At 43.1% G+C, this 14012-nt stretch overlaps 2 protein-coding genes across 2 annotated transcripts; one reads left to right on the top strand and one right to left on the bottom strand.

Moving 5' to 3' along the window:
- Positions 1–2766: 2766 nt before the first annotated feature.
- wdr54 (WD repeat domain 54) lies at positions 2767–7660 on the bottom strand. The gene is made up of 10 exons (XM_061071772.1): positions 7509–7660; positions 7128–7401; positions 5007–5069; positions 4788–4854; positions 4404–4460; positions 4182–4309; positions 3929–4029; positions 3441–3603; positions 3193–3267; positions 2767–3098 (listed from the first exon to the last, which is right to left on the bottom strand). Exons 2-10 carry the CDS (start codon positions 7350–7352, stop codon positions 2967–2969), a joined length of 1011 nt encoding a protein of 336 aa, XP_060927755.1. The 5' UTR covers positions 7353–7401; positions 7509–7660; the 3' UTR covers positions 2767–2966.
- Positions 7661–7718: 58 nt separating this feature from the next.
- Positions 7719–12984, top strand: LOC133001529 (uncharacterized). The gene is made up of 6 exons (XM_061071129.1): positions 7719–7776; positions 8529–8764; positions 8908–9120; positions 9195–9897; positions 12389–12615; positions 12757–12984. Exons 2-6 carry the CDS (start codon positions 8534–8536, stop codon positions 12982–12984), a joined length of 1602 nt encoding a protein of 533 aa, XP_060927112.1. The 5' UTR covers positions 7719–7776; positions 8529–8533.
- Positions 12985–14012: the final 1028 nt, after the last annotated feature.

Raw genomic sequence — 14012 nt, 5'->3', positions numbered from 1 at the left:
CAGCAGGCATGGCTGGAGGGGCTTTAGGCTCTCCATCCCCCGTGGCGAGGCTCAATCCCAGCAGGCTTAGAGAGACAGGCCCATAGGCGGGCGGCTGCCACAAGGCTGGATGGGCTGGGGATGAATTGCTCTCAGAATAATGAAGAAACAACGCAGACAAACAGGCTCAGAGATATTCACGGTGTGGCACTAACCACACCCGGTTTTAATGGACGAACTATGAATTGTGGCACAGTACGTTTACAGTTTGGGTTGTGCACTGAGCAAACTTGTTTTACTTGATATTCTAGAGACTTTTTATAACAGCTGAATAAATTGTTACTTTCGATGCACTCTTTTTTTCCCCCTCTATTTTATTAATACAGCTATTCTCTGTGTTATGATTTCATTAATGTTTTCTCCTATATATAACATGCTATTAATTTTCTATTCTCTTCACTTTTGTTTTGCTTTTTGAATTTGAGTCTCGTTTAAATCCTGCCTCTACTGTTAGGGTCATTGGTTTCTTAGGAAGCCTCGTGGGGACGTTTTGCCTTTTGCCCAAGGGGCTTCTCTGGTTGTCACTGACTGGTGAGTAGTTACATAGGTAAAGACCCACAGAGGTTTTATCCCTGGGACCCCCTGCTGGTTAAGGAGGCCTCTATGAGGGGAGATGGGATGTCTTTGTGAGGCACTGGTGGGTCCACTTGCGAATGGTCTTGAAGATTTGTAAGATTGTGTTTCCTCGGGTCCATGGAGGTTTTTTTTCTTAGTGTTCTACTAAGCCGTTCCTCTGTGTGTGTGTGTGTGTGTGTGTGTGTGTGTGTGTGTGTGTGTGTGTGTGTGTGTGTGTGTGTGTGTGTGTGTGTGTGTGTGTGTGTGTGTGTGAGTGTGTGTGTGTGTGTGTGTGTGAGTGTGTGTTTGTGCTGTTTGTCAGGATGTCACCTCTGGGGTTTAAGTCTTCTTAATTTTAATGTGATCGGAGGTTCTTCTGTGATTTTATTTAGGTGACACATCAGACTTCTGGGAGGGGGTGGGGTTGCTAAAGGTCTTGCAGAATCTATTTTTGCCTTGTCACTCTCATTAATAAGAGATTTTCAAAGTGAGGACTGGAGAAGATGAGGGGGGACATGTTGCTCTGATACCATTATTCACGACCGTATCTGAGAGCAGCTCGTGTTGAGGCCTGATCTCCTCGACATTGTGTGCTCAGCTGTGTGCGGCACCTAAGAGCCGACTATTGACGAGGGCTGCAGCAGCACACAGCGTGAGTGGCCCCGGGGCTGTGTATGGGGACCAGTGTGTCGAAAAAGCACTATTGGTTTAGTTAACAGGGAATAAATGGCGGCTGTTGTTTGTCCCTGCGTGTTTTTCAGAGAAAACCGAGGCCATATTCCTCTTTTCAACCACCAGCTCTGTTCTCCCACAAACTCTGTTACTCAGCTCTGCTTATATATCGTGTGTGACTTCTGACCGACCTTACCACCCCACCCCACCCCTCCCTCCATTACTGATCCACATAGTTATGTAATGTCAGTGCCATCCTGGACCTCATATTGACAGCTTAGTCCTGCACTGTCCGTCTCCAGCCAGCGCCAGCCGCTCCACCCCCGGGCAACAGGGACTCATGACACAACATGACAGCCTGAGGAGAATTATTGATTCCATCACTGCCTGTGTACTGCATGTTTTGTGCTTCAGCATTAACATGTCTGTCAAGTTGGTGGCGATCAAATATAGGTGACGTAACCTGCCATGTGTGTGGGTTCAAAACAGTCCTGTCAGCTGATGTTATGTGACCAGTGTTGACTGCAAACCAGGAAAGGGTAGAACTCAGGGATTTGAAGCACGCTTAGCCCCAGACTGAGAGAGCGCGCAACTCCGGGCTGACCTGATTCTTCTTATCTTGTCCTGACAAGGTGAGATTACAATGACACCTGCTGCCTGACGTGAACTAACTGAATAAACAACACAACACTTTACAAAGTACAGCTGAGTTGGCAAGATTTGTTTCCAGCAAAGGCATTTTCAGCTTGTGTCAACACATCCAACAAAACAGTATCTCTGTTTTGTTTGTGATGCTTTGACTCGCATCATAAATTGCTCAACAATAGTAATTAGGTTGCAGTTGTTTTCAGCAAAGGTCATTCTTCATGTTATTTTTGGAAGAACTCACTGTTTCTGCTTTTGACACACTAAAACGTTCCATTTACCAAAGTTAAACATCTGTTCAAGGGCAACAAATCCATCATAGACCTGACCGTTCGGGTTAAACACCACAGTTGAAAAAAAAACATTTCCCACCAACACAGAGGACATAGTGGACTGCATATAAGACAATAATTAAAGGTTAATTGAGGCAAACATCTAATTATAGAATGACATTGGTCTTATCTAGACTGGTGGCATGGCAGGAAAGAGATGATGCATTGGAGGCCAATCCTTGAAACTAGCCACCAAACTGAAAACAAATAGTTTTAGACCTCCCTGTGCGATGTGGCCTTGTTTACTGGCGGATATAAGAGCCTTTCATCCTGTGGTCTGCACAGTGTCCAATCTCAATGTGAAGTTTCTCCTTTCTGCCTTCAGGCCACCATAACCGTTAATGCAACTCCACCCTGCCCTCTAGCGAACTCTCTTTGCACTACACCATCACCGCCCTGCTAAAAATAAATAATTAACCTACACCTCCATCTGCTGGAAAGGAATGATAATGTCAGAAAGTATATCAGAATATTTTATTTGTTTTCAAAGATACAACCACATACATGTAAAGATTTTTACTTAAAATATGTATAGAAACTTTAACACTTTAGAACATAATTAGTTTGATGCTATTGTCCATCTAGCCTTTGTAGATGTAGAGATGTTGAGACAGGACCCCAAGAAACAACAGCTCTCCGAAAAAAAGGATTATTATAAATACACTATTGCAGAGTCGCAACCCAAATTCACATTCATCCACTTAACCTCGTGAAGGCAATGTCCTACGTCTGTGTGTAGCGGATAATCTCACCCAGGTCATAGCCTGTCACTGCAAAAGCATAGCCATCGTTGTCGCAGAACTTGGCGCCACAGATTTGTGTGTCTGTCACACACTCATTGTGCAAATGGGCAATCTAAAAGGAAACGAAAAAACACAAAGCCAAGGTTTCAGTGAGAGTAAGAGACAAAAGTTAGAAATTCCTAAATGCCTTGATCCTGGATCCTTACCTCCACGCTGTTTGTCTCCGGGGTCAGATTCAGGTGCCACACTCTGACTAGAGAGTCCTCAGCAGCAGACAGAAGCTGAAACACACAATATGCGCCATTTTAAAAATGCATTAGTATTATCCAACCACAAAAATCACTGAACAAACTTAATAGTTACACCCTTTAAATGATAAATACCAACAAATGAATGTAAAGACGATACAAACAAATGTCATTTCTTTCTTATCCATTTGGTTGATTCAACTCACCAGTCCAGAAAAAGGAGCGATGTCTAGTGAGTTTATCCATCGAGCATGGGCGTTGACCTCAGCGTGCAGAATCCCCGTCACTGCCTCGTAGAGACGGATCTGGCCTGTGCCGTAACCTGCCACCACTGTGCCTTTCCACAGCTTGACAGATGAGCAGCTCATGCTACGAGCAGTGAGGAAGATGGAAGATCATTGGCATCGGGGGAACAAACGGAAAAGATAAAAGGACATTTGATTAGAGCCAGGAAGGCGAAATGAGAGGGAAACAGGAGGCAGAGGAAAGGAACACACATCAGAGCGCCTTAATGTATGTTGACAGATGGGAGAGAGCTGGAGGGGGAAGTATGAGTCGAGGAGGAGTTTAAGGTTGGATGATGGGGTTTCCCATAGCTCAGTGTTAGTTGGTTGTCACTGCACCACTTAATTGTTGCTCGACTTGACATTGTGCACCAAAAATCACAAATACCATGGTGGAATTAACTTCTTACTCAAAGCCATGGATCTTGTGGAGCAGCTGAAATTCCTCCCCTGACTTCCAGACACACAGGTTGCCCCCATCGTCTGCACTGACCAGATCGGCGATGCACTCCTGAGGAGAGGTGGACAGAAACAAACAGGGATCCTGTATTTAATAAGACTGCTCTTTAATGTATTTATTTATACGGACTGCAAAGTTAGAGGTACCTTCGATCAACAAAGGTTGAGATAAAAAGGCGATGACGCCACACACACACATTGTACCTGGCTGCCAGAGCACTCGGAGGCCATGTCAGTGATCGACTCCTTGTGCTCGTCCAGCACCTCAGACAGGGAGATGTTAGTTCCTTTACTGGGAACGTCAAACACAAGAATTGATCCAGATGAAACGCCTACATAGAAAGAAAGAGACAGGTAGTTCGTTTTGCCCTGTATTTCCAGTGCATACGTTCAGTAAATGAAAGATATATTTCACCTCACACTTACCCACACATATATAATTCTCCGGCACTGCTGATATCCCTCGAGCAAACACAGCTTGAGCTGGGACACAAATGTATTCTGTGAGTGCACTCGATTTGAAAACTCTAGATAAATACATTTCTCTTGCACAAAAAACTCAGCAGCTAAACCTAATGTGTACGATGTCTTCACAGTGTGATTCTGTAGTTTCATGATGTAGGTGTAGATGCCTGGAAATGTTAATTTCATTTAAATAACCAGGTCCTCCCACTGATGTTTTTAATTCTGTTTGTGTCATGAAGAAGGATCAACCACAGCAACATATTTCCAGTAACTGCTAAATAAGTTACATTTATATCATGTGCAAATAATAGAGACAGGTCAGTCACAGCGTATATGTCAGTTTACCTGTAGTCGTTTCTGGAGTATCCAGTGCATGCCAGTACACCATGATGGATCCATCAGATTCATACATCTAAAAGAGACATATTAACATTTTTTATATTTTCAATGACTTACATCACACACACATACATATATATATAAATACCCAACTAACAGTGCGTGTTTTAAATGTGACAATAATCATTGACTTAAGAGAAAAGCAGACAAAAACAAAACCTCTACCTGGATGCCTTTCTGGGAGGTCACCACCAGCAGCTCCCGAGATTGCAGGGAACAAAATGCAGCCTGTTACAGAAGAGAACGCAATATTTATTTAGTTTTATGATACAGTCAATGTTAAAACTCACCCTTTAATATTTGCCAGCAACCTAGCAGATTATGTATTTCACAAATTGTCAGAAATTATATTTTTTCCCTGTTTTTCAATGACCTAACAGTGACCTTATTTTCCACCTTAAAAGCATCTACGGTTGTTTGCATCCATACTGTGTGTATCCCTTTTATACACAGCCCCCCCAATTTCAAGAAATTGTCATGATCTAAAACAGAACACTGAGGGCAGACAATAAGTTGTTGTGGCCAGTTTTGCCCTCTCAAAGCATCGCCAAGGAAGAAGAGCGTCTGCAGATGTTTATGGGTCACAAGCTTTAGCTTAAGTTTTATTAGTTTGATGTCACTTTCTGTCGGATAAAATTGAACAGTGTGTAAATGGTGATTCCATTCCTTCCCTGCCTGTAGTATGATTTGAATGTATTCAGTGTAACTTCAAATTGTCGAATTTGGACACTTGGATGACATCACAGGAGCAGTATGGAGGCAAGTTGTGTTTTCTTTCTATTTTTTACATTTGAAGAATTTGTCACGAGTTACTTTAATTGTATTGGATTTGGCTGCAACACTGTTTACCCCTGAAACTCCAGAAGTGTTTTGTGGAATCAAACCCATCACCCAGCCTTCATCGGCATACTGGCGAGTAAATAATGAGTGAATTTTCATTTTTGGGTGAAGAATCTGTTTAACATGTCCCATTTTTTCGGTTTGCAAACATAGCCAACCAAAACAGGAATGACACCACTGTCCAGATGCACAGTCTGCAGGTGCATTTACAGAAAACAGGGATGGGGCTTTTCTGATCTAGCTGACGGCTATGATGGAAATCTGGGGATACAAGAGGCTGGAAACAACAAAGTTATCTACGTGTATTTAATAAAGAGCTTTCTGCAGAAAGGATCAACACAGAGAAACCACAAAGATCTCAGATTGAAGATGCAGAACAGGCAAAAGCATAGATCTTATATAGGAGGCTTTAGGGCTGTCTCTCTGAACCAATCCAGACTGGTTCCATAGGTGGTGGAAGGAGAGGAATCTAAACACAACAGCTGATTCACATGTGTTTCCTAAGGTGATAAGAAGACATACACTCCTTCCTCTGGTGGGTAATTAATTTGCAAAAGGCTCTGGCAGGTTTCAAGTCATAACAGTTCAGACCATAAAACAGATCAGGTCCAGTTTACATCCAGGACATGGTCAAACTTTACACACCAGCACGTTCACTCCGCTCTGCTTCGGCTAATCGGCTCGTTGCTCCTTCACTGCGAGCTAAACACTCATCAAAATCACGACTGTTTGCTGTCCTAGCTCCTAAATGGTGGGATGAGCTCCCAATTGACATCCGGACATCTGAAAGTTTACACATCTTCCGCAGAAAACTAAAAACACACCTCTTCCGACTGTACCTTGAATAAACAAACAAAAAAAAACAACTAACCACTTTTGAAACTAACACTTTGGTAGCACTAAAATGGCACTTACCAATAGCACTTTGTAGTTTTGCTTTATTTCAAAGAAATTGTACTGTCTTGATTCTTGTTGTTCTGGGTTTGAACCTTCGGGGTTGAATGCACTTATTGTAAGTCGCTTTGGACAAAAGTGTCTGCTAAATTAAATTTTGCCCGGGAGTGTGGTGTATAGGGCTCGAAAGGGCACATGATCTCCCTTCACTTTTTCCCTTTGCCCTGTGAGCCCTTCTGTAAAATGAGAGGATCAAGGAAACGAAAAGTGGACAATGAGTGCAGAGTGTTTAACACGGAGTAGACAACAAAAGTACTTTTTCACTGATGTCCAATCGAAGGCTGTATGCCCCGATATGCCGATAAACTGTCGCAGTTTTCAAGGAGTCGCTTTGGATAAAAGCGTCAGCTAAATGTAATGTAATGTAACCATACTTAGTTTTTTTTCCAATACAAGGCCCATCCTGTGTCCCCTGCTCTCACACAGGGAGCAGGACACCTCCAGGACACCTCCAGGACACCTCCTCCAGGGGGACCCACTGCCTGCACCCACCTGCATGATGAGCGAGGCGCTGGTGGCCACGTTGGGCTCCTTGGACTGCAGCTGGCGGTGCGAGCAGTCCAGTCCGTCCCAGGACGAGCTCACCATGTTCACCACGTTGGCGTGGACCACCGTGAAGTAGGTGAGGCGCCGCGGGGCGATGCGCAGCACCCCCAGGTTGTTGTACAGGGCCGAGGCGCTGTTCTTGATCGGGATGCTCTTCTCCTTGTGATACATGGAGACGGCGGATGGGGTGGGAAGAGGAGAGGGTCCCTGTGAAAAGGGTCTGGATCGGGAGAATTCACCATACTTGACATTAGCATCAGGCTAACGTAAAGAGAGCCAACCACAACCACAACAACAGCAAGGCAGTGTATTGGAAAGAGAGAATACCGTTACTTCCGCTGTGACACACGAGCACGTCCTCTTGCTTCCGGTTGGATAACTCACTCCTTCTCCATCGGGCCTGTTGTATTGGATTGTTTCACGTAAAGCGAACGCAAACGAAGCACTTTTCTTCAGTCGTTAGCAACAGGATTACCTCCGCGTCCACCGCAGCCATAGAGACGACGTAACGTCCCGCTACGTGCTGCGTCACCACGGCGTGCTTCTGTTGCCGAGCAACCGCAAACTCTACTGAACAGAGACCACACAGCGAAGGGTGAGGTTTTAGTTTTAATATGGATTCTTATCAGTTTATAACGCTGTGATTATTTATATTACACAAATGTGAAAAACTTGGATTTTTGTGGCCATGTGTGTAAATCTGTTTTATCAAAGCGGTATATTATGTTATTAAACAGGATGAAACGGGTAGAACTGTCCGATTGTTTATAAACCGTGGTAAGGTTTTCAAGAATGTATAATGTAGGTAGAATGATATTGTCTAGTTGTTTCTCTGTTTGTTTGGTTGGTTGGTTTGACCATCAAACATATAAATGTTCTATTATTATTACTATTGTATTAATACTCTTTATTGTTAGCTGTTGTTCCCAATCTCAAGCTAGTAGGTCCATCTCTTAGACAAGTAGTGGATGGAGAGTTTCCCTGTCAGTGTATAGGGGAGGAGTTGGGAGAATATGAGGTTATATAAAGGTTGGGTGTGTTTCAGGTCCATTTGTTTGAGTCTTTGCTGACATACCTACATTTGTTTAGCACTGAAACTATGATGCAGAAGCTTTTGGCTGATGAAGGTTTAAAGGCCCCTCCTTATCCTTGAGGATGAATTCCTAAAAAAAAAAACATCCATCTATCTATCCACATATTTATCAATCATCCACCATTCTTTAGCCCACTCAATAAATGGTTTAATGGCTCTTGGATCCAGTTTTAAATGACAGTCTTTTTCGATAATATTATTATTTGTTATTTATAGTTATTGTATTTATTCCTTTTGTAACTTCAACCCCTAAGCAAAGATGCCCCGCTCTGTAGCCAAGTCCCAAGCTGGCAAGAGTAGACGGATGTCTTCCGTCCCAGTGACCCCACTTCCAACGCAGGAGCTGGAAATTATTCCTGGTCGCTTAACCAAAACCCAATGGAATAAGACGTTGATCCAGGAGGAAAATGATGAGATAGTTGGGGAGATTATGGATGAACTGATGAGCAAAGTCATGGACGGCTGTTTGCAGGTGCACGTTGAAAGACAGGTAAAAATGGGAAGGTCCACATTGGTTTTATTTAGATTTTACTTCAGTGTGCACATTATTTTACCACTTTATGAAATAATACAACCACACATAATACATGTATATATGTAACATCCATGATGTTGCTTATCTTTGCCTTTCAGCTAGAACCTTTTGCCGCATGTTGGGCCAAGAACTACCTCACACAGATTTTAGAGCAACAAATCATGTGCCCGGATGAGGGAGAAGGACCAGAGGAGGCATCTAAAACTGAAGACTCAGAGCCAATGTCATCACTCATCGATTCCTGGGCTCAAGGATATGTACCTGTTGTCATTGCTACTCCTCGATTATCTCATCCTACTTCTGCACAACAGGTTGGCTACTCTGGATAGGTCTTCTTTGTATCCTTCTGCCATATATCAATATCTGTATTTCAATTTTTTCACAGGAGGCTGACGTTGATCAGGTCCCAGCACAAACAGGACCAGCAGACGACCAGCAATGTGATGTAATGGCCCAAACAAAAAGCTCTCCAAAGCAACCTGATATGGAAACAAGTCCAAGGAAGCCTGTGGATAACAAGCAATGTAAAGTGCTTATTCCTCGGCCTCCACCGAAAATTGATGTTAAGAAAAAGCAACAGTTTAATTTTCCACCTAAACCTGTTGCAGGCATATTGCCTCCCATTCTGTCCTGTTCAGAATTAAAAAAGGATGTGGAGGCAGAGGATAAAAGAGGAGTATATTGTGTTTATAACAATATGGCTGGGCCATCACATCAGTTTAAGAAATACCAATCCATACCAAGACTTGATTCCTCATCCCTGCCTCGACACGCCATCTTTCCTGAGTATGAGATTGTCGACAGTGACCAAGAAAAACCCAATCCCAAGAAACCAAGTCGATTATCCAAACTAGAGCCAAAATACAACAAGCAAAAAAGTGATTGGACAATAACCACAGTGATGCCACTGACCAGCTCCAAGAATAAGCCAGCTAAGTTTCACAGGAGAAATGAGGCGGATGTCTTTCTGAAGAAATTGTCTCCCTTCAGACGGCGTCAGGAGGGGATGAAGTTCTCTGGGTCTCTGAAGCTGGACACAATGGTTTTGGCTCAGGGTGTTACCATGAGGGATGCCCAGGCGTCAGCAAGTTACCCTCTCACGTAGGGCTGTGACCGTATCTGCATTACTGCAATGATTTTTTACTGTCATATGTGTTTCTTTTTCATATTCCTTTAAAAAATATATATGTATATATGTTTATATTTGTCAAGATCTGTAGTCAACATATAAGAGGCCAGTGGCGGGAATAGGGTTTTACATAGCAAGACAATGGAAAAATAATAAAAAGTGACAGAATGGAACAGATTCAGCTTTCCATTGCTGCCGGACTCCTGTATAGAGAGGCAGAGAAGAAGAGCCAGAAGGCGACGGTGTACGGAGAGGAGACGTGCCCTATATTAGCATGCCTCTCTAGCTTTTTATGTTTCGTATTATTATGCTCTCTTAACTGTTATATCATTTTTGTGGATGTTGCAGTTTATTTTCTACATCTACATAACAAATAAATGAAGTTCCATATGGTATAACATCAATATGTGATATTTAAAAACACTTTGATTTACAATTTGTAGTGTGTAATATCTGCACATTCTCCCATCAAGTTTGTCTTTATAAGTCTCAATGTTTGTGCGAGAAGTGCCAAATGGGGTCTGAAAGAGGCATACGTGTTACGGGTCATTTGAGAGCCCTTTGTTTTCCCCCTGACAGACTTGGGTTGTGGTGAATCGGGCTTTACCTGAAGTAGCTCATATCGTGGTCTTGCTATACGTGAGAAGTCTTGTACGTATGCTCGGTAATAGCTAAGGAAACAGCCTCCAAACATCTCCTACTATCTGTGGAGTTTTCTCCTTCAATGCTTGAACTGCCTCAACATCTTTTGGATCTACTCTCACCCCATTTGCAGACACTAGCCGACCAACCTACCTGACCTTGTGGCAAAATAACTCACACTTTTCTGGCCTCAACTTAACCCTGTGGCGCTGTGGGGCTTGCAGTACACGGCGCAGCATCTCAACATGTTCTTTGAATGACCACGAGAAGCAGAGGACATCATCAAAATATGGGATGAAACACTCATCCCTCAGCGGCTCAAGCATTTCCTCCATGCTACTTTGGAAGGCTGCTGGTGCATTTGACAACCCGAACGGTATTCTGATCCATTCGTATAAACCCCAAGGGGTCCTGAAGGCAGTGAGATGTCTCGAACCTTCGGCAATAAAGTCTTTGTGGTAGGCTTTGCCCTGCTCTAAGATGGAAAACCCATCTATAGCCCCCAAGCAGGTCAATCAAGTCCTGAATACGGTGAAGGGGATGTCTGTCTGACACAGGCTTTTTGTTAAGCAGTTGGTAGTCAATACAAAGGCGCAATGATCCATCTTTCTTTCTGACACAAACAATAGAGGCGGAATATGGCGACTTAGACTTTACAATACATCCTTCCACTAACAACTCCTGGATGTATTATTTTACTTGCTTGTACAGTGGCTTAGGAATGGAAGCATAAGCTTTCTGAACGGGAATGTCATTGCTGAGCCTGACTGACATCTGGAGAGAGGGAATGCATCCAATATCACCGCAGTCTTGGGCAAATGCTGTCGCCTCCTCATGCAGCATCTACTCAACTAGATGTTGTTTTTCTAGAGAAGGATGATTGAGGTCAACAGGTGGTCGCCACATCTCATTTGTGGGAACCCTGGGAGCGCTGACTTTATTGACATCGGCCCTTACTCTTGTAACCTGTGGTGTCTCTACTTGTGGTGTCATTGTCTCACCCACCTCTATGGTGATTTCATGCTTAGCCTGATTGGAGATGGGCACATGAACAAGAGGCCACATGTTCTTACTGATCTCTGAGAGGCCATCCCCCACAGCTGTTCTAAGCTAGTACTTTCTTCTGGGGATTCATATAGGACAACAGAGTCAGGGGCGTTGAAGCTTGGTGGTAGTCTGCACTGTACACGTAATATTTTTCCAGCTGGGATAGTCACATCTTCCCTGCCTACTCTGATAGTTGCCAAACTGTGGTCTGGTGTCTTTTGGGCCTGAATGAAATTAACCATTGCTTCGGCTTATATATAATAATATAATATAATAATGAGATACTAAGTCATAATTATGAGATACAGATTTGTATTTTCTTCATCACAGTGGCGGAAATGGGCTTCCATACAATACAAATAAATTGAATTGAATAAAGTTGAATTTAAAAGGCCACTGCTGACATCGTGCTTCAGTTATTTCTTCTTCTTCTTTGTTCTGTTCATTGCCGGTTGGCCAACAACATCAAGGTGCATTACCGTCATTTACTGTGTTAACCTGTTCACAGTTTTTGAGGCTTGTATCATACTTCTTCTTTTCTCAAACACTGTTGGAATAGGTTTGCCTTTGATGTAGAACCTATAATCTGACCTTTTACCTTTTGATGATGATGCGAGGTTTTCTTCAAGATTTAGAATAGATTGATATTGCTTGTTTGGTTGGCTGCTTGGTTGTTCATCATCAAAGTTATCATATTCTTTATCATACAAGATTGGTTATTTCTCAGTTTCCTAACATTTTTGGTTGATTCAGCCCCTAAGCAAAGATGCCAAAGTCCAAGCCCAAAGCCGGCAGGAGTAAACGGACGCCAACCGCCCCAGTGACCCCAGCTCCAACACAGGAGCTGGAAAGTCATTGTCGCTTAACCCACACCCAATTGAATAATATCTTGATCAAGGAGGAAAGGGATGAGACAGTGAAGGAAGATATGGATGAACTGATGAGCAAAGTCATGGATGGCTGTTTGAAGGTGTATGTCATAAGCCAGGTAAAAATGGAAATGTCCACATGTGTTTTATTTCGATTTAACCTCAGTGTGAACATTATTTTACCACTTTATGAAATAATACAACCCCACATAATACATGTATATGTAACACCGACGATGTTGCTTATCTTTGCCTTTCAGCTAGAACCTTTTGCTGCATGTTGGGCCAAGAACTACCTCACACAGGTTTTAGAGCAACAAATCATGTGCCCGGATGAGGGAGAAGGACCAGAGGAAGCATCTAAAACTGAAGACTCAGAGCCAATGTCATCACTCATTGATTCTTGGGCTCAAGGATGTGTACCTGTTGTCATTGCTACTCCTCGATTATCTCATCCTATTTCTGCACAACAGGTTGGCTACTCTTGATAGGTCTCCTTTGTATCCTTCTTCCATATATCAATATCTGTATTTCAATTTTTTCACAGGTCCCAGCACAAACAGGACCAGCAGACGACCAGCAATGTGATGCAATGTCCCAAACAAAAAGCTCTCTAAAGCAACCTGACAGGGAAGCAAGCCCCAGGAAGCCTGTCATTAACAAGCAATGTAAAGTGCTTATTCCTCTGCCCCCACCGAAAATTGATGTGAAGAAAAAGCTGCAGTTCGATTTTCCACCTAAACCTGTTCCAGGAAAATTGCCGCCCACTCTGCCCCATTCAGCGGCTAAAAAGGATGTGGAGGTAGAGGATAAAAAAGGAGTATATTGTGTTTATAACAATATGACTGCGCCAGCAAATCAGTCTAAGTCATTCCAATCCATACCAAGACTTGATCCTTGTATCCTTCTGCCATATATCAATAACTGTATTTCAATTTTTTCACAGGAGGCTGACGCCGTTCAGGTCCCAGCACAAACAGGACCAGGAGACGAGAAGCAATGTGATGCAATGGCCCAAACAAAGAGCTCTCCAAAGCAACCTGACAGGGAAACAAGCCCCAGGAGGCCTGTCAGTAACAAGCAATGTAAAGTGCTAATTCCTCAGCCCCCACAGAAAGGTTGTCTTAAAAAAAAGCCTGTTGCAGGCAAATTGCTACCTTCTTTGTCCAGTTCAGCAGCTAAAAAGGATGTGGAGGTAGAGGATAAAAAAGGAGTATATTGTGTTTATAACAATATGACTGCGCCATTAAATAAGTCTAAGGCATTCCAATCCATGCCAAGATTTGATCTCTCATCCCTGCCTCGACACGCCATCTTTCCTCAGTATGAGATTGTCGACAGTGACCAAGTAAAACCCAATCCCAAGAAACCAAGTCGATAATCCAATCTGGTCTAGTTTTTCTGAAGTGCATATGTGGCCTTTCTCAATAGCAAGTATGCGAAGTACGGACTGGCCGACTTGGGAGTTTCGACTCTGCAAGTTCGAATGAGCAGTTAAAACTCCAGAGGACACTGT

Source organism: Limanda limanda, chromosome 5 (assembly GCF_963576545.1).
Source record: "Limanda limanda chromosome 5, fLimLim1.1, whole genome shotgun sequence".
Taxonomy (NCBI): Eukaryota; Metazoa; Chordata; class Actinopteri; order Pleuronectiformes; family Pleuronectidae; genus Limanda; species Limanda limanda.
The sequence above is the reverse complement of the archived record's forward strand: the minus strand, read 5'-3'. Positions and strand labels throughout refer to the sequence as shown.